At 38.6% G+C, this 20,383-nt stretch overlaps 2 protein-coding genes and 1 long non-coding RNA gene across 5 annotated transcripts; 1 reads left to right on the forward strand and 2 right to left on the reverse strand.

Moving 5' to 3' along the window:
• Window positions 1–435: 435 nt before the first annotated feature.
• LOC148997666 (uncharacterized) lies at window positions 436–5,876 on the reverse strand. The gene is made up of 2 exons (XR_016146362.1): window positions 2,006–5,876; window positions 436–1,587 (listed from the first exon to the last, which is right to left on the reverse strand). It is a non-coding gene; the product is annotated as an uncharacterized LOC148997666 (long non-coding RNA).
• A 447-nt stretch (window positions 5,877–6,323) lies between these two features.
• Window positions 6,324–8,958, reverse strand: LOC148997667 (uncharacterized). Its single transcript, XM_089120342.1, has 6 exons — window positions 7,627–8,958; window positions 7,384–7,523; window positions 6,958–7,162; window positions 6,766–6,870; window positions 6,461–6,534; window positions 6,324–6,344 (listed from the first exon to the last, which is right to left on the reverse strand). The coding sequence occupies exons 1-6, from the start codon at window positions 8,315–8,317 to the stop codon at window positions 6,324–6,326; spliced, it is 1,236 nt and encodes a 411-aa protein (XP_088976468.1). The 5' UTR covers window positions 8,318–8,958.
• Window positions 8,959–15,362: 6,404 nt separating this feature from the next.
• On the forward strand, window positions 15,363–20,371 carry LOC148997668 (uncharacterized). 3 transcript variants are annotated; one of them, XM_089119044.1, is made up of 5 exons: window positions 15,363–15,643; window positions 16,096–16,322; window positions 16,430–16,577; window positions 17,508–17,617; window positions 19,928–20,368. In XM_089119044.1, the coding sequence occupies exons 1-5, from the start codon at window positions 15,607–15,609 to the stop codon at window positions 20,234–20,236; spliced, it is 831 nt and encodes a 276-aa protein (XP_088975170.1). In that variant the 5' UTR covers window positions 15,363–15,606; the 3' UTR covers window positions 20,237–20,368. The 3 variants fall into 3 exon arrangements, with proteins under 3 accessions (XP_088975170.1, XP_088975172.1, XP_088975171.1); XM_089119046.1 differs by lacking the exon at window positions 19,928–20,368 and adding an exon at window positions 17,901–18,061 and having other exon boundaries at window positions 15,365–15,643; XM_089119045.1 differs by lacking the exon at window positions 15,363–15,643 and adding an exon at window positions 15,659–15,845 and having other exon boundaries at window positions 19,928–20,371.
• The last annotated feature ends 12 nt before the right edge of the window (window positions 20,372–20,383 follow it).

Consider the following 20,383-nt stretch of genomic DNA (forward strand, 5'->3'; position numbering starts at 1 on the left):
CAGCTAAGACAAAATCAAAAGTAAATAATGTGGGGGTCAAGAGCCCAACTAAAACAAATACTCATCTCCATAATGGTGACCTTAAATTCCGGTTTTCTCCTTCAGTGATTCTGCTTGTTAACATCAGGTGTCTTCAATAATGCTCAATCATCACTCAGTTATTCACTTAATTGTCTCATTAACTTTAACACTCAGCTCAGAGTTTGATTGGATGGCTTAAAATGACTTCCATGATGTTGAAGTTACATGAACAAATTATGTTTGTTTAACAAAAAAAAGTTATGTGCAACCGGTGGAACCTGTTTACATGAAAAAATTAAGTAAAACCAACACATCATTTTTTTCAGTGTAATTGTGTCCGTGTTACGAACCCTGTTGTTAAGAATGCTCGTTTTGTAAGGGTTCAATAACATAAAAGGAGACGCAAGGCAAAAAGCAGTTTAAGACATTTATTTATACTAATAAATGACTGCACAATCTCACGTCTCTCATGTTCTCACTCTTCCCACAGAAAACTCACATTTTCTCTACACTAGACATACCAAACACTAACAAAATAAAACAGAATAGTGGCACAATACAAAGAACACAGGCTTGAGTTGAAGCTGATCGGATGTTTAGATGGTCATGACGCGCACGGAGTTTCACCGCTGCGTGTCTCACACTCCTGCACACACCGCTTATATGCTCAGCACGAGCCATCAGAGCAACGAACCACAGGTGCGCAAGGGAGGAGCCTACACTTAAGAAGAGACATTAATTAGATTACAAGACAAACATACACACACAAATACATAGGCAACACCCATAAGGCTGAGGCCGTAACACTTCTCCCCCTAAAGGAAGAATCAGATTTTTTTTTTCCCTCTTCTTTCCCTCCTTAGAAGGGGAAAACAAAACTGATTCTGCATAGAACCAGAGCTTAACTCAATCCACGAGACAACGCATCTGCTACCACGTTATCAGATCCTTTTTTATAACGGATCTCTAAATGATACGGCTGGACCATTAAAGCCCAACGCATCAATCGTTGATTATGGTTGTACATTTTACCCAGAAAAACCAGCGGATTGTGATCCGTATAAACAACGATCGGAGAAGAACTAGACCCCACATAAACATTAAAATGTTGTAAGGCTAACAACATAGCTAAAGTTTCTTTTTCAATCGTTGAATAATTCAACTGATGACTGTTAAACTTAGCTGAAAAGTACGATACGGGGTGGCCTATTTCATCAGCACCCTCCTGCAGCAAGACAGCTCCCACTCCAACCGCACTAGCGTCGACCTCAAGCTGGAATGGACGAGTCACATCTGGAGCAGACAGCACAGGTGCACTACAAAGAAGAGATTTAGCAGAAAGAAATGCCTGCTGGCACTCATTAGTCCAGTCAAAACAAACTTTTGGACTACACAACTTCGTTAACGGAGCAACCACACTCGAGAAATTTTTGCAAAAACACCGGTAGTACCCAACCATCCCCAGGAATCTACGTAGTTCTCTCCTCGTAGTAGGCACTGGGTAACTGAGGACAGCAGTCACTTTTCCGTCCAATGACCGTACCTTACCGTTTCCCACCTGCTTCCCTAAATAAGTGACAGAAGCCTTAGCAAATTCACATTTTTTTAGGTTTAACGTTAAGGAAGCAGCCTTTAACCGACGAAACACGTCATGCAAGGTCAACATGTGTTCAGCCCATGTAGTCGAATAAATAACTACATCGTCTAAATAGATGTTACAGTTAGGAACGTCACCTAAGACTGTGGACATTAAACGTTGAAACGTTGCTGGTGCGTTTCTCAGACCGAATGCCATGCGTTTATACTGCAGAAAAGAATCGGGGGTTACGAAGGCGGAGATCTTAGAAGCGCGCTCGGTTAACGGCACCTGCCAATAACCTTTCAAAAGGTCTAACTTAGTAATATATTTCGCACCCCCAAGACAATCAATGCAATCTTCCATCCGCGGTAACGGAAAAGCATCAGCCACAGTGATGGAATTTACCTTTCTAAAATCAGTGCAGAAACGTAAAGACCCATCAGCCTTCGGTACCAGAACACACGGTGAGCTCCATGGACTATTACTCGGGACAGCGAAACCATTCTGCAATAAATACTTAACCTCACTTTTCATGGCTTCTCTCAGACTCATTGGGCAACGATAAGCGTGTTGCTTGATCGGTAATGCGCTACCGACCTCAATGTCATGCTGAATGACATTAGTACCCGGAGGAACGTCATTGAACAAACACAGGAAACTGTCTATCAACTTCATTACGTCCTCTCGCTGTTCAGGCGATAGATAGGATAGTTGCTCAGGAAGCAAAGATAAAATCTTAGAGTTTTCAAAACATCCTCCTCCTAAAGCTTCCATGGATACATTCAACCCATCGTCCGCAGTATCGGCAGGCAAAGCATAAGCCAACAATGAAACGCGCTCAGTATTTCCTTTAGTCACCGATTCACTAACCAAATTCGCAGGGTTCTCTTTTGGTTCGACACAAAAATATGGTTTCAACATGTTTATGTGACATAAACGAGTTTTTCGCCTCCGTTCTGGCGTGTGTAAGATATAATCAGTTTCATTCCACTTACTTTTTATCACGTAAGGACCAGAGAAACGCGCAGAGAGAGAAGATCCAGGAATAGGAAGCAACACCAAAACTTTCTCGCCTGGCAAAAAATTACGCATAACTGCTTTCCTATCAAAATGTTTTTTCATTTTCGTTTGTGACAGAGAAAGTGCTTCCTTCGCCACAGCACAAGCATTGTGCAAACGTTCGCGAGTACGTGATACAAAATCAAGGACGTTGGTCTTCACAGACGAACTGTTACCGAGAAATTCTTCCTTTAACATTTTCAAAGGACCACGGACATTATGTCCAAACACAAGCTCTGACGGGCTAAACCAAAGCGAGTCCTGCCGCGCCTCACGTACCGCGAATAACACCAAAGGAACTCCATCATCCCACTCATTCCCAGTCTCTGTACAGTACTTTCTCAGTGCAGATTTTAATGTTTGGTGCCACCTCTCTAAAGCACCTTGCGACTCGGGATGATAGGCGCTTGATACTACGTGAGAAACGCCAAGAGCCTTTAACGAGGCACGGAAGATACGAGACACAAAATTCGAACCGTGATCAGTTTGGACAGTTTTCGGCAAACCGAATGTTGTAAAGAATTTAGTTAAGGCTTTAGTTACTGTCTTAGCCGTTATGTTGCGTAACGGAATGGCTTCTGGGAACCGTGTAGCCGCGCACATGATTGTCAACAAATATTGACAACCAGACTTAGCCCGAGGAAGTGGACCCACACAGTCAACTAGAACGCGCTCGAATGGTTCTCCAACGGCAGGAATAGGACACAGAGGAGCAGGTGGTACAATCTGATTAGGTTTTCCACTAACCTGACAAATGTAACACGTCTTACAGTGTGTCACAACATCAGACTTTAATCCTGGCCAGAAAAAATGCTGGAGCACCCGGTTATAGGTCTTAGTTATCCCTAGGTGTCCAGACCAAGGATGGTCATGAGCCAGACTTAAAACATGTGATCGAAATTTTGAAGGTACCACAATTTGATGCACCACATTCCAATCGTCTCGCTGCTCAGAATTTAAAGATCTACTCCATTTACGCATGAGCACATCATCGTTCCAGTAGAACTGGTGATTACGCAGCGACTTTTTGTCATTTTCAACACTCGCACGACATTTTTCTAATGATAAATCATTTCGCTGAGCTTCGATCAGAATTTCACGCGAGATGGGCAAATCAGAGATCAAACTAAGATCAAAGCCATCAGATGCCTTTAAAGTCGTTTTAGTCGAGTCAGGAGAGTCGGGAAGAACATCAGTTTTCAAAATCTGTGAAAAGACAGAATCACAAAGAGTATTACTTTCGTGAATGTCCTGTTTCGCCTGTGCTCGCGTTACAACAGCACTAAACACATTCGGTAAATTTTTACCAAGTGCATCAGCCTGCGAATCATTGCATGGGACATCAACAACTTGTACTACCGGCATTACCTTACCTCCAGCTATGTCATTTCCCATGATAAAATCCACACCTTTCACCGGTAAAGAAGGACGAACTGCAACCTCAAAGCACCCAGATGCCAAATCAGAAGAAACATATACTCGATGGAGAGGAACAGGCACAAAACCCATTTCAATACCCTGCACAATCGCACTGGTATTACATGCCGAATCAGCACAAAAACCCAGAATATCTGATAATATAAAGGACTGAGATCCTCCTGTGTCACGGAGAATTCTTACAGGTTTTCGGCTTTCGACCTTCTCATTTAACGAAACAAATCCATCGAATACGAAAGGCTGAAAACAGCTGTCAGGTGTCACAAGAGAACTGACGGATGATGGGGACACAGTTTTCACTAGTACTGAACCTCGAGGCTGGAAAGATGAAGAATCTTGTCGCTCTTGTTTGCGTTTTAAAGTACGACACTCAGCTATAACATGTCCCGTCTTGTGACAATAACTGCACTCTCGATTAAACTTCGGACTGGTTGGAACCCATTTATTTCGTGAGTCGGAAAGATTTTCATTTTCCTTTAATGAGGAACCCCCACAGTCAGACGGACGCTTTGAAAACACAGTTTTATGCATTAATGCGTACTCGTCAGCTAACACGGCAGCCTGTTGTACAGTGCTGACTTTCTGTTCATTTAAATACAACGCAGTACGTTCGGGAACACAGTTCTTAAATTCTTCAATCAGCAAAAGTTCTCGCAAAGAATTATAGTCAGTTACCCTGCACGCCTTGATCCACCGATCAAATAAAATGCCCTTTTCGCGAGCGAACTCGACATACGTTTGAGACATGCCTTTGTTCGTAGTGCGAAATCGTTGTCGATAGTGCTCAGGAACTAATTCATACGCTCGTAATATTGCAGTTTTCACGGCATCGTACTGTACGCTTTCATCTACCGAGAGAGATGCACACACCTCTTGTGCCTTACCTGAGAGTTTACATTGTAACATTAGTGCCCAAACCTCGTTTGGCCATCTTAAGGCAACAGCAATTCGTTCAAAAGCTTGAAAATATGCCTCAACTTCCCTCTCACGGAAGGGTGGAACAATAGATATATTTTTAGCCACATCAAAATGTGTCGAAAACGGCGCTACAGACTCAGATCCCACATCAGACGGCACAGAATTAACACCCGAAGTGGATGGACCAGCAGATGTCTCAGAATTAACCTCCAACCGAGATGTTTTGACGATAGATTTTTTAGGTACCGCTGAAGCAGCCTGCAACTCCAACTCCCGCAATCGCACCTTCATATCAGCGTCAATTCGGTACATTTCAATCTGATGCTTCAAATCATCTTGTCTCGCCTGAGCTTTATCCTGAGTTTCTAACTGTAACCGTGCTAAACGTAGCTTTAAACGGGAATCTGTACGCAAACCTGATGATTCTGCGGACAGCGACAAAGGTTCAAATTTAGGTAGTGAAAAAGACGGACGTACCTCCGCACCAACCCCGATCACTGGAGTAACTGGAACACCACTCGTTACACGTAAGGGCGGACTTCCTGCAGCTGGTATCGCCAACTCCGCTGCTGCAGTAGGAACAGCCTCAATAGAAGAAAATACCCCTTTATTAATCAGACTAGTCACTAAACAAGCTTTCAACTCTTCCTTACGAAGTGGCTGATGCTTTTCCTTACGAAGTGTTCTAGAGATAGAAATCTCATAATGTTGAGCAATAAGAAACAAATCATTTTTTCGACATGTCTCTAAAGCTTCAACACTAGGTTGATCTAAAAATTGACTGAGCTCAAACGTTGCCATCTTTATAATAAAAAAAAAACGAAAAGAAAAACACGCAAAAGCAATCAGGATAATCCAACACCCTCTGGACCTACCTACCTAACCATTAATCTAAATAATACCCTACCTAGTCTTCAGAGGGTACCGATTAAGAGATCGCTCTCTCCCCCGGAATACCTCCAAAAACAACAAACTAAAATAATAAAGCAAAACAATCAACAGTAAACCGTCGTCAGAACTGGCGCTAAGCACAGCCCTGCTGGCTTACTCTAACTAACCAGAGGATATTGGTCACCTGAATTAAATTAGATCAATCAAATTGCCACTACTCAAACACATATCCCGGACGAGCCCCCAATTATGTTACGAACCCTGTTGTTAAGAATGCTCGTTTTGTAAGGGTTCAATAACATAAAAGGAGACGCAAGGCAAAAAGCAGTTTAAGACATTTATTTAAATACTAATAAATGACTGCACAATCTCACGTCTCTCATGTTCTCACTCTTCCCACAGAAAACTCACATTTTCTCTACACTAGACATACCAAACACTAACAAAAATGAAACAGAACAGTGGCACAATACAAAGAACACAGGCTTGAGTTGAAGCTGATCGGATGTTTAGATGGTCATGACGCGCACGGAGTTTCACCGCTGCGTGTCTCACACTCCTGCACACACCGCTTATATGCTCAGCACGAGCCATCAGAGCAACGAACCACAGGTGCGCAAGGGAGGAGCCTACACTTAAGAAGAGACATTAATTAGATTACAAGACAAACATACACACACAAATACATAGGCAACACCCATAAGGCTGAGGCCGTAACATAAAAAATAAAATATATACACATTTGGTTGGTAATTTCCCTTGCTAATTTAGTTTAATGCAATTATTTTAAAACAACTGTTGCTATCCATTATGCAACGTGCTAGACTTGTATGTCTAACAAAAACAAAATAATTCCTTACTGCCCAATAGGCCGCGGCAAACTACTTCGGCAGTCACAGATGTCCAAAAGTCTTTCAAATTGACCTGACCGTCATATTCAGGTGGTGGAGGAGGAATCTCACTCACTGTAATAAAAATTCTCAATGAAACAAAGAACATGTTTATAGAATATTTTTTATATTATTAATAGCTCTTATGTTGATATGACTTACCAGGCATATTAAATGCCGCCTTTTTGTGAAGATCCATCACAACAACCGCGGGATGGTAGCCGCACTTAACACAGGAGTATGCATAGTCATGGTCTGTTAGTGCTTCGAAATGCATATATGCATGAAGGATTTTTTCTTTACGTGGAAATTTCTGTTGTGTTGTGGTCTCCAAAACCTCAACAGCTCTGCTAATGGCATGATGAGTCTGTTTTGACAAGATTAGTTATTAGCATATAGATAATTTAAAAGAACACCATATAATTGGCCTTATGCACAGCTGCACTACTTCCTGAACTTCAGCCAGCTCCTTGTTTCCTGTCTGCCATTATTGGTCAAATTGATTAATCCAGGTGTGCCTGCTGGCTTAAGTTCAGGAAGTAGTGCAGCTGTGCATAAAGCCAATTAAAACCTTTAATAATAGCAAACCTGGAGTGAATGGCGCAGGACAACACACATGTGTAATGACATCAGCAAATGGTCATCAAAATTGTGAAGACCATCAGTCCACTCTTGATAGCGGTATTTTAGACCACAGTTGCTGCACATGCGGTAGTAGGTAGAAAATCCTGTAAAAAAAAAAAATAATAATAATTAAATAATTTAAAAATATTCATTGAGACAGCTTAACACAGTGATGTTACACTAAATAGGTATTTTACTCATACTTACCCTCAACAATGCCAGTGTACGTTATACACTTTCCTTTGGAAGTAATCAACACTGGCTCACTTAGGACCACATTGCCTGTACATTCTGAGCAAACAGTCTCCTTTGGCACAAGGTGTTTGGGAATGTCTTTGATTGTCATTGAGCCTGTGATGTACTTCTGGGGGAGTTCGGCTGGCAGTGTTTTGTTTTTCATCAAGTAATACACCATTTGTTTGAGACCTTCACCACTGGGGGGATATTCCAATCTGGTACTTTCCTGAAAGGCATGTTCTTGCACTAGGCCCTGAGCAGGTCTGGCAATGGGTGATGATGTAAACAACTGCCTTTGTACCTGGAAGAGATGCCACCTAGCTATGTTTTTGTGCAAACAAGATCTTCTTGGCTTTGCACAGGGACAATGCCACGTGTTGCGAGTGCTGTCATAGGAAGCAATGACTCTACCAAGTCTACTGTAGTACGAGACTTTGTTTTCATACACAGAAATGTATTTTTTTGTAAATGGACCTCCAATAGTCACCTCAACAGACAGTGGAACACCAGCTGCACTTGCTGCTGCCTTGGCGACCATGCATGATGTTTTTGTCGGTTCCCCAAACACATTTGCAGATATCATGTCTAACAGGACATCTTCCTCAAGGACAACAGGTGTCCTGTTAGGCCATGGACAGAACTGCAACGACTTCATATGCATACACTCAAAGTGCTGAAAGCCACTTCGTTTGGCTAATTCTGCATTGGTACTGCATTCGTCGGTTTCACATTTTACAACTGGATGTTGACATGAGGTTTTTTTCTGGACATGGATTACAGAACATGGTCTGTAAAATGACTTTTCAACTGCATATATACCATTAACTGGGTCTATGCACTGTGAAGGTAGGTGACGATTTTCTGTAACATCACAGATCTTTTTAGTGTGTTTTCTTTTAACATGAACATCAAGATTTTTCTTGTTGATGGTCACTCCACAGTGAACGCACTGCACTTTTTTCTGGATACGAACATTTTTGAGAACAGCCAGGGATTTTACAGGCAAGGAGACACCTTCAGCCACAGATGGTTCTTTAAAGGAAACTTCTTCATTTGAAATAATCAGTTCACTTGGAATAATTGGTTCACTGCTGGCAACTGGTTCAATGAATGCAGCTGTCTCAACAGTTTCTGTGGGTGGAACTTGTCTTTTTGAACATACTTGTAGATGTTTTATAATCTGGACTTTCCTTATGACTGTTTTTGAACAGTAGCAACAGTGAAAATGTGCCTGTACTCTGCACTGCAAGTTGCACTTGACAATAAGGAATTCTGAAAAATAAATAAATAAATAAATAAAAAATATATATGAATTTTAATGTAAATAAAGGGATAACACTTAATGTCCTGAGTCATAATGGCATAAGTCGTGGTAATACGGGTATGGTATAACTGATTAAATAAACAATTCATGTATTATTGGGGTTATGACTATTTTACTTATGAGATAGACTGATGTAAGAAGCATGCTAAAAAAGGTCAACAATATGTTATTTAGTTGTTCAAGCATTACAACACTATAAGACTTAAATAAAGCAAATTTAATCTAATAAGCAAACGATAACGTCAGTACAGTAATTTCAACATTAAGAACATGTATAATAATGAAAAACGTTTAAATTATTTCGAATAAAAAATAAAATCAATGCCAACTTGCCTTGATGTTGTACTGCCAACGATAAGTGGTTGGAGACATGATTCTTTACCACGTGAAGTTCTGTGGTGGGTTTGAAAACTTTTGGTCCGCAGAACGGGCAATGATAATTACAGCAACAGCTCTGGCATCTCTGAATGACAACCTGCTCATGTCGCAACACTGTTCTGTGCATCTATGAAGAACGTTAAATGCATTTCAAAGGTTATTTCTTGCGAAGTTAGCGATGCATATCCTGGCTAGTGAGTAACGTTAGCTAGACTGACAACACATGTTAGCTTACCCTAGCTATAAACAGTACCAGCAGTATTATCCTAAACTAACTAACGTTACTTTAACGTTACTTTAGATAGGTAGACCACATCTACACGTGTGTGATAACGTTCAAGTTAACGCTAAAAACGACCTAAACTTACCATTTATGGATGGCAGTTTGGCGGACTAGTTAAACATGTCTCGGCGTTATCAAAAAGTATGAACACTATCAAAAATTTACTTAAATACACACACTAAATTATTAATCTATCGCGATTATAGTAGTAATCAAAATGTAGACTTACACTGATGAGAGCAAACAATGGACCACTTTCATCAAAATGCTGGTACTGGTTGTGGTCAGGCGCGTGGGGGCGAAGAATATATAGTGGGAGGAGTTGGATTTCTGGATCCGACTCCTCCCCGTGGATTTCATGTTCTGCAGTGAGGACCATCTCCAATTATTGGCACCCCTGTTTAAGATGTGGTTGAGGACTTTTAAAAATTCTCCCTTTTTTTTAAACAACATAGAACCCAAATGCAAAAAAAGAGAAAAATCCAACCTTTTATTCAAGTACATTACTTTGGTGGTAAATGTTTTTTTTTAAAAATTTAGAAAAATAAAAACTTCAAATCCTGTGTCCCACAATTATTGGCACCCCTAACAATTCCGCTGAAAAATGTAATTGATTTTTAAAAAATATATATATTTTCTGTAGTTGCTAATGTTGGTCAGGATATCTAGGAACTTTTAATTAGTAATTCATGACTTCCTATTTCCCTGGGGTATAAATATGACATGACACAGAGGCCTAATTCTCTTACCCATTTGTCAACATGGCAAAGACAAGAGAACACACCATTCAAGTAAGGCAGATGTGTGATGACCTTTATAAGTCAGGCAATGGCTACAAGAAAATAGCCACTCACCTTATATTGCCCATATCTAAAGTTAGAGGAATCATTAAGAAGTTTAAAACAACAGGAACAGTGACAAACAAGGCTGAAAGAGGTCCCAAGTTTATCTTGCCACAACGCACAGTGAGGAGGATGCTAAGAAAAGTAAAAAAAAGTCCTAAGCTCACTGTCACAGAATTGCATCAAATAGTGGCATCTTGGGGTCACAAAATCTCCAAAACAACCATCAGACGCTCTCTACATGCCAACAAGATGTTTGGGAGGCATGCTAGGAAAAAGCCTTTTCTCACTAACACTGACAAACGTAAACGTCTGGAGTTTGCCAAGCGGCACTGGGACTTCATCTGGGATCGTGTGCTTTGGTCGGATGAGACTAAGATTGAGCTTTTTGGCAACAAACACTCTAAGTGGATCTGGTGTAAAACAAAAGATGTGTATGCCGAAAAGTACCTCATGCCCACCGTGAAGTATGGTGGAGGATCTGTGATGCTGTGGGCCTGTTTCTCTTCCAAAGGCCCTGGGAACCTTGTTAGGGTGCATGGCATTATGAACGCTTTGAACTACCAGGACATTTTAAATAAAAACCTGATGGCCTCTGCCAGAAAGCTGAAGATGGGTCGTCATTGGGTCTTTCAGCAGGATAATGATCCAAAACGTGTGGCAAAATCTACACAAAAATGGTTCAGTCACAAACTCAAGGTCCTCCCATGGCCATCTCAGTCCCCAGACCTCAATCCAATCGAAAACCTGTGGGGTGAGCTAAAGAGGAGAGTGCACAAGAGAGGGCCCAGGATACTGGATGATCTAGAAAGATTTTGCAAAGAAGAATGGTCAAAGATCCCTCTCTCTGTGTTCTTCAATCTTGTGAAATGTTATAGGAGGAGATTAAGTGCTGTCTTGTTGGCAAAAGGGGGTTGTACAAAGTATTAACATCAGGGGTGCCAATAATTGTGGGACACATGATTTGAAGTTTTTATTTTTTAAAAAAAAAAATTTACCACCAAAGTAATGTACTTAAATAAAAGGTTGGATTTTTCTCTTTTTTTGCATTTGGATTCTATGTTGTTTAAAAAAAAGGGAGAATTTTTAAAAGTCCTCGACCACATCTTAAACAGGGGTGCCAATAATTGTGGAGGGCACTGTATATATGAAGAGTTCAGATGCAAAAGCCTCTAAATGCCATTTGAAATTTTCTTCTTTAATGATGATTTTTATCAAACTTGTATATTTAAGTTCAGTAATTTCACTTAAATAACAATTAATAGGTAATTATCATTGCCATTTAAGTGAAATCACTGAACTTAAATATACAAGCTTGATAAAAATGATCATTTTAGAAGAAAATTTCAAATGGCACTTAGAGGCTTTTGCATCTGAACTCTTCATATATATATCCTTAAAATATTATAACATTGTTATTGTAATAAAACACATTGTATTTATATATTAGGCTTATGCTATGTATTATATTATATAGTTGTTATTTTTAACCTTTAATAATAATACCAGCTGACAGGGCTCTGTATGTTTACAGAATCAGGCCTAGGTGAGATATTATTTTCTTAAGAAAAATTAACATGTATCTACTGTGCCTAATATTTATCCAAAGTAATCGATATTGAATCAACATCAAAATCAAATCACAAGAATTGAATTGAAATCTTGAAATATGTGTCAGCAATAATAAGAAAACAATAACGTTAGACCAGTTACAGTTACAGTTACAGTACCATGTAACAGTTGTCACTAAACTTAATAAAATTCTGTTAAGTTACCAAATGTTTTGACAATCACAATTGTGATGCAAGATTTTATTAGCAGTTTATAAAAACAGAATAAATGCTTTATTCTTGATTTATAAGCATATCTATAATGTGTTTAATAATTGTATTTCATACTTTATTAATTAATTTATAATTTCTAAATTATTACATTATTTAAACCAGATATTTAGGAGTTGTCAGTGGTTCATAAAATCAGTTAGAATGTGTAAGGACATGATTAATAATCTATTTAACGGTACATTTCACATTATTTGGACATATAGGCCTAGTTACAGTTACTCAGTGTGTTAATAAATGCTTTAATAAACTATTTAAATTCTTATTATTTGTGTTAATGAATGCTTTATTAACATACAAGATTTAAAGGCTCAGTTATCTTCTAAACAGTAAAAGGAAACAAACACAACACAAGTGATACAGAACATAGACGTGTATTACTCTGTGTTGTGTTTGTTTCCTTTTCAATCCTAGTCCTTGGGACCCACTGTCTGCACATTTTATATGTCTCCTTTATCTGATACACCCAGTTCAGTTTATATGGCTTTTTCCTAACGAGCTGATGATCTGAGTCAGGTGTGTTAAATAAGGGAGAGTACAAACTGCACAGCTGCAAGACCCCAGGATCAGGATTGAGAACCTAAACTTTAGAAGATAACTGAGCCTTAAGATCTCTTTTATAAAAGCTTTACGAGGCATAAAAATTCCTCACTTTAGATGAGCTCACAAAAATAGTTAACTGACCACTACTAAATGCTTTATAACTACCCAAATTAACCATTTGAATTACAGTAGGAATTCATGTGAATAAAGCATTTATTAACACATATGTCCAAATAATAATATGTATAAATGTACCTTTTTAATAGTTTATTAATCATTTACTTGATTAATAAACTATCTAACTGATTTTATGAACCACTGGCAACTCTTAAATACTTGGTTTGTAAATAATGTACTAATTTAGAAATGATAAATTGATCATTAAAGTCGTCATGAAATCAAATTTTACCATTCATATTTTTATATGCAATATTTCTTTTCTGTAGTATATCTCTTCCGGTCAAAATCTATTACTAGAGAGCATGGCTATTGTGACTGACGCTATCTCCACAACTTGACTGTAAACTCGCATTTAAATCTGCCTTCATTTTGTTTGCAACGCCCAACCTCTAACGATCCAATCAATTCCCAAAGGATAAAATCAAGCCCCGCCCCTACATTTTTTTCTAATCTCAGAAGCCGTTTAACTCGGATATACGTCACAATAAGGAAAAAAGGATAATCTCAACTTCCGTTTCATGGCGACTTTAATAAAGTATGAAAATACAATTATTAAACATAATAGATGCTTATAAATAAAGAAAAAAGAATTTAGCTTATAGCTGCGTTTATAAACTTCTTATTAATGTCTTTTAGTGCTTTATGAATTATGAATTAGCCTACCTATTTAGTAATGCTTAGGCTAACTGATGATTCATATCATGCAGTTATTATAAAGTGTTACCTAAATGTTTTTATTTAAATGTGTTTACACTAACATCGGTTATTTCATAACAAACATACAATGAACTATTGTATTAGTACTACTATTAATCAATTTTGTTAAATGCTCTACAACTGTTTATTGTTTTTTCATTATACTTAATTAATTTTCTGATGCTAACAAAAATAACCTTATTGTCAAGTGTTATGAAACTGTATCATTATTGCCTTTTTTTACTCACAAATCATTTAATAGATTTAATATTTCTGCCCTGTTAGGTCCATGTTACAAAACTGAAATTTCTCTATTTGGGTAAACTAAATAGCTATATGATGTGGATATATTTTTAAAATATCTGAAAAGTTCTGCATAGAAAGTATAACGCTTAGAATCCTGAGCTATTCTAACTAACATATGTACATGTGTTCTAATCTAAGCTGCTAACATTGGGGAAGAAATTTTACCAACTCTCTCACGAGATGATATCCGGGATCTCTTTCCTGGTCCTGAGCACTTCCTGCGGCGCAAAGCCATTTGGCTTATGACTCATAAGGAAGAACAGGTAATTTTACTTAATGTGTTTTGGATATTTAACCTGTTAGTGGAAATTACATTTTCAGTACTTTAGCCACACCATATGTCAGTTGGTGTGGTTAAAGATCAACACTTACACATACAAATGAGATGTTCTGAAAATAAAATTACTTTTTCTGATTTGATTAATGTACAGTATACATTTGTATTTTAGGGGCACACGATTCCTGTTGAAGGCCAAGGTTCATCAGCAGATGATGAAAATAATGAAAGTTCAAACCGAGATGACCCCAGAACTTCAAAGTTTTTGAAGTTACCCAGCCCAGAATACGTTCTCTTCACTGACAGTGAACTACAACATGTGAGACGCGCATACTTTGAGCAGCAGCGTCTTGGAAAAGAGAGTGAAGTCACCTTATCAAAGGAGCTCTTCTGCCGGCTCATCCGAAATACCATGACAAATATGATCTCAATTGCAAGAGCATCTTCAGATGACTGCAAATACCCCACTAAACATGAAGTTCTTGCCATGGCAAAGCGGTTAGTGGAATACTACCCTATGATAAAAGATAAGTCAACTGGATCTAGTCACGAGTGGGTAAGTGACTTTATTTACTTTAATACTTATAGTTAAAGCATGTTGTTTTGCTTACATTGTTTCAAAACTGTTCATTAATGATTTTGTTCTGTTGTACAGGACACTGTTGCCAAAAAGCTCTTGAAGCGACTTTCAAATATCCGAAGTCCTGTGAAGGCCAAACACCCTCCTTCCAAGAGAGCCCGTCTGGACGAAGAACCTTCTGCTGCAGTGGCAAGTGACTATGATGCTGATTCCAGTGCATCAACACTTCATCTATCACCACCTTCAAAATCAAGCACCCCACCGCAAGACAATGACAGCATCGATGAAGCATGTATGTACATCAAAATTTACCATAAAAAATATTGAATTTTTGCAATAAATAATACCATAATCTTTGGTAATATATGTAAGCCTAATTCTGCCTTATTTATTTTTATGTGGCATACATTCTTGAATAGCTTGTTTTCACATGACGTCACGCCACTGCGTTGCCATGGTGCGAAATGCAGATGGAGGCCAGGAAGTGATTTTCTATATTTAGGAAGCACTATAACAAACTGAAAATGCCTATGTTTTGCGTCGTTTATGGTTGCTCAAATCGATCAAACCACGAGGAGTTTTTATCGTGTGCCAAAAGTTGTTGTTCATAAGGGAGGAAAATACAAGAAATTGACAGAAAAACACATGGAAAAATGCCTTGCAAACCTACGTCTGCGGTGGGGAGGAGCCGAATGGGAAAATGTCCGTGTGTGTGTGCAGTGATCACTTCGTCAAATGTGAGTTAATACATTATTTATGTGGCTTATAATTACATTATTCAGGTGTTTAAATACACTTATGTGGCTGTTTGTGTAACGTACCAGTTTCAGAACTTTGTAAAGTCAAAGTATGTCTGTAAGACGAGTTAGTTGCTGATATCTACAGCCTCGATGGCAGGCAAATCTCTCAATTCAGTTGAAAATCGGTCCTCTTCATAACGTAAGGATCACGTCCAACATTTTCGATTTTCGACAACGTCACGATTTTCTGTTTATATATTTCTCTTGTAATAGCGTCTAAAGTAGTACAGTACGGATTTTCCTCCATCTCGTCCATTGCGCTCTTCACTCCTTGCCCTCCGTCTGACTTTCGCGCGTCAACACAATCACGTGACTGCAAACCACCTATTGTGATTTTGTGCATCTCGTTCAATGATATATTCTAATTATGTTGTATGGCTGAATTATAGCCGATGGTCAAGACACCAGCCTCGACAGCCGGAAAACACAGGCACGACATTACAGGACTCTACGAGAAATGTACAAATCAAAGAAGCCAAACAAAGCTGCTGTAACTCATCTATTAGACCTGGAGTTCCAGTCCAGAAGAAATTTCATCGACTCAAATACTTTGAAGGAGCAAGACAGGCCTACACAAATATTACAGGCATACCCATGCTTCAAAGAACTGGACCATGTGAGTACACTGAAGCATAATTTAGACTGATGTAAAACATATCATCTACCTAACTGCAGACATAGAGGTTGATGATTTTTATAACTTTTAATAATTATTTATCTCAGACAATGGATGAACTGCGGAGAATCATTGAGCCAAACAATTGCCAATATATTTCTGAGGTGAAAGGCAGGTGGGAGACCTTCTACTCCAAGGTTCAGTTTTATGGTGTCATGAAGAAAATCATGAAGCCTCCAAGGACATTAAATGGAGGTAAAGCTGTATTTTATTGATTGATTTTTTTATAGATAATACCCACACACCTAATTTCAGTAACACTTTATAATAAATAGAGTGATAAAGTCCTTGCAAATCATTTGCAAACTATTAGCTAGTTAACTGCTCATTGTATTTGTATTTTATTGTTTACATCTATTTGTAAACATTTTAAGGAACACTGAATATGAATGCATTTAATGTCTAAAGGTTGGTTTAAAGCACTTACTTAATTACATTTTCCATTCTCAATCTAAAGAAAACAATTTTCTCCTAATGGGCGGCAGTGGTTCAGGTGGTTGTCTACAAACCGGAAGGTTGGTGGTTCAATCCCTGGTTCCACCTGACCAAGTGTCGAGGTGTCATTAGCAAGACACCTAACCCCAGCTGCTCCCGACGAGCTGGATGAGTCTTGCATGGCTGACATCGTCGATGGGTGAATGTGAGGCAAAATGTAAAGCGCTTTGGTGGCCATGGGTCTGTTGAAAGCGCAGTTCATTTACCTAATAACCAATCAATTTTTTTTACTACGAGCTAATTAAACAGTAATAATTGTGTTAATAACAGTGACAATGAACTCACTATTTGTATTTAGCATATTAAAATATTAAAGGATTAGTTCACCCAAAAATGAAAATTCTGTCAGTATTTACTCACCCTCATGTTGTTCCAAACCTCTATGTGTTTATTTGTTAGAGGTTTGGAACAACATGAGGGTGAGTAAATACTGACAAAATTTTCATTTTTGGGTGAACTAACCCTTTAACAATGTATATACTACAATATATGAACTATTAATTAACTATAAACTAATAGTTTGCTAATGATTTTCAAGTACGTTATTACTGTATACTTATTATAAAGTGTTAAATTTCTTAGTGCATATTAATATAGATCTCTTCTCTTCTGTGTTTTTTTTTTTACTAGTTGAACATGCCATTGCTGTTTTTACTGCCCTGCCATTGCTCTTCCCATCTGGCTCTGCAGTACCCAAGAAAGTGGTCCAAATCAGTGAGGCTCTTTTCCACATTCTTACGGTGAGTTTTCTTCAGTAATAATAATTTATTATATTATATTATATTATATTATATTATATTATATTATATTATATTATATTATATTATATTATTACCATTGGGTCCATTGACAGCTATTTAATTAACACTTTGAAGGGCCAGAAAGGCAGGAAAGACATTGTTAAAATAGTCCAAGTGACTACAGTGGTTCAATCTTAATTTTATGAAGCGAAGAGAATATTTTCTGTGCGCCAAAAATACAAATTAATGACTTTATTCAACAATTTCTTCTCTTCTGTATCAGTCTCTGACGCGCAACCACGAGAGCACCACGACGTATGCGTGTGGAAAGCCGGGTCCTCTGTTATACAGCGAGATACATGCGTATCATCATCTGAAATATCCAAACTTTCAAGATGTGGCATGACAATATCACAATCGGTGCAGCACACACACTCCTGTTCAGTAGGCATTAGAGGCCTGCATTTCAGCCCGAGCCCGACGGGCCCCGACTTATTTACACTCCTCGGGCCGGGCTTCGGGCCAATTTTAACGTCATAGTTCACACGCGGGCCGGGCCTCGGGCCTGTTTTAGGCTTATCTTTTTTATAGCCTATTTTAGATATTACTTAAAATAAAATATGAGAAGATGACTATTGAAAAGCAAACATAGAAAGAAGTTTTATAACCTATCATACTGACATATATGACTGACAGTCTGCTCACGGCACGCACACGCGCACACAGGTTTCCCGGCAACGCGATCCGCGCGACCGGCTCGTTCTCTGTTTAGTGTCCCGCCAGCAGAAGAAGTAGTGAGCGTGACTTTAGCGCAGCTGGAAAAAGTACGACTGGATTAAAACTTTCCACGGTGGATGGTGCTTTTTCTGCACGATGCTCTGTAAGAGACTGTTTAGGAGGTTGTCTTGTTGTTTTTTGATTGGACTTTAGTTTCATGAGTCTATTGGAAACTTTTGGAAATACGAATGGCCATGTTCTGTAGTGAAGACTTGATTTTTGAGGTAAGATAACCTGTATGTTTGTTTTTAATGTAATTTATTTGATTTGTTTAGATTGCATTCTCTGTATTGTATTGTATTGTAAATTGTATTGTACGAGCGCTGTTGCGAGCAGCAGAGCAGTTTGCCTCACCTTTTCAAAAATGACAATAAACGTTTAACAAACGTTTAAACTAACATTAACTGTCTGTGTGAATATGTTTAAGTTGTTTTATATCTATGGATTTTATTGTAGCCAAGTGTTGATTTGAGAGGCTATAAATGGATCAAACATGTTTAACTCGCTGTCGGGTGCTTGGTCATCATAAAAAAATAAATAAAAAGAAACATTTGTCTTAATTAACTTTATAAAGAAATGAAAATAATCTAAACGGTAACTACTTTGCCAATGAGGACAAAACATATCTGTTTAAATGACTGCTGCAACTGGGCAGGCTGTGTAAGGTTTTTTTTTTTTTTTTAAATAACGGGCTTGGGTCGGACTCGGGCTGATCATTCTGATGAGCTGTCGGACACGGGCCGGGCTAGGGCCTGGACGTCTCGGGCCAGGGCCGGGCTAGGGCCTAGATTTGAGGCCCGTGCAGGGCTCTAGTAGGCATCACTTGGCACTGATGATCTACACCACCAGCTCTTCATTGCTCTCTGTCTCTCAGAAGCTTGTGGCTGTGTTTTTGTTGCAGCCTCTTCTATCTCTTTTAGTTCGTTCTCTGTATATTCTGGTTTTAAAAAAATGCAATTCATCCTATGTTTCGTAATCTGCAGACATAGTTTTGAACTGTTTTATGTTTTGTGTGTTTTTTCTTCTGCTTGTAAACATAGCAGTCATTGATTGATTGGCTTTCCGTCATTGATTGGCTTTCCACACGCGTACGTCGTGGTGCTCTCGTGGTTGCGTGTCAGAGACTGATACAGAAGAGAAGAAATTGTTGAATAAAGTCATTATTTTGTATTTTTGGTGCACAGAAAATATTCTCTTCACTTCATAAATTTAAGATTACTTAACCAAACACTGTTATGCAAATGGTCTGCCACAACACATCAAAGTGTTCTGTTTTCAGTTAAAACGGCGTTGTGTAAGTGCAAATGAATCAATAAAAACTAACTTTAGCTGGACAATAACTTTATTCTAGAGCTGCTGTGAATCCAACACAATCAATGTTACTGTAATCTTCTGTTATCACTGTAAAGCTGCTTTAAAACAATCTATTGTTAAAAGCGCTATATAAATGAGGGTGACTTGACTTGACTACATATTTTGCTGTTTTGCTGTGTTTGTAGTCTAAATTCTGTATTTATATATTTGTTTTTCTAGCCCTCAGAGGACCCTGATACCTTCATCCACCGCCGTGTGCTTTCTAGTCCTGTTTTGCTGGTTGGTGAGGAGAACTGCATGGTGGTTGTAGGTACAACCCCAGTTGTAACCTTTGAGAAAGATTTGCTGCACGAGGGGCTTCTCTACCTCCTGGCATATTACTATGCGTTCCACCTAACCTATCCCAGGTGTATTGCCACACTTTTGTCTGTGTTGCAAACAGAAGTTCTGGTAGATGTCCTCCATGAGCAGGATGCAACCCCCTCTTATAAAAAGGCCATTCAAGAATGGAAAATGTTTGCTGAATAAATACTGTTGCAAACCTGTATGGCTGAGGCAGTGATGGAGTGTTTTTTGTTTTTTATTTTTTGGTTTGTTCTTCATTATATTTGCACTTGATTTGTGTTAGTATGAGATTTCCCTGCTTTTTCAGTAGTGTTTCTTGAATCAATTGTA

This window comes from Pimephales promelas, chromosome 2 (assembly GCF_988280905.1).
Source record: "Pimephales promelas chromosome 2, fPimPro1.hap1.1, whole genome shotgun sequence".
NCBI lineage: Eukaryota > Metazoa > Chordata > Actinopteri > Cypriniformes > Leuciscidae > Pimephales > Pimephales promelas.

Bases quoted from the DNA above. Each gene is read 5' to 3' on its own strand.
- LOC148997667 (XM_089120342.1), bottom strand. From the start codon at position 8,317: ATGCATATGAAGTCGTTGCAGTTCTGTCCATGGCCTAACAGGACACCT. The intron at 6,871-6,957 runs GTAAGTCATATC...TTTTTATTACAG, and splicing joins GGCGGCATTTAATATGCCTG to TGAGTGAGATTCCTCCTCCA. The intron at 6,535-6,765 runs GTAAGGAATTAT...TCTTAAGTGTAG, and splicing joins TTGCCGCGGCCTATTGGGCA to GCTCCTCCCTTGCGCACCTG.
- LOC148997668 (XM_089119044.1), top strand. From the start codon at position 15,607: ATGTCCGTGTGTGTGTGCAGTGATCACTTCGTCAAAT. The intron at 15,644-16,095 runs GTGAGTTAATAC...GCTGAATTATAG, and splicing joins CAGTGATCACTTCGTCAAAT to CCGATGGTCAAGACACCAGC. The intron at 16,578-17,507 runs GTAAAGCTGTAT...TTTTTTTACTAG, and splicing joins TCCAAGGACATTAAATGGAG to TTGAACATGCCATTGCTGTT.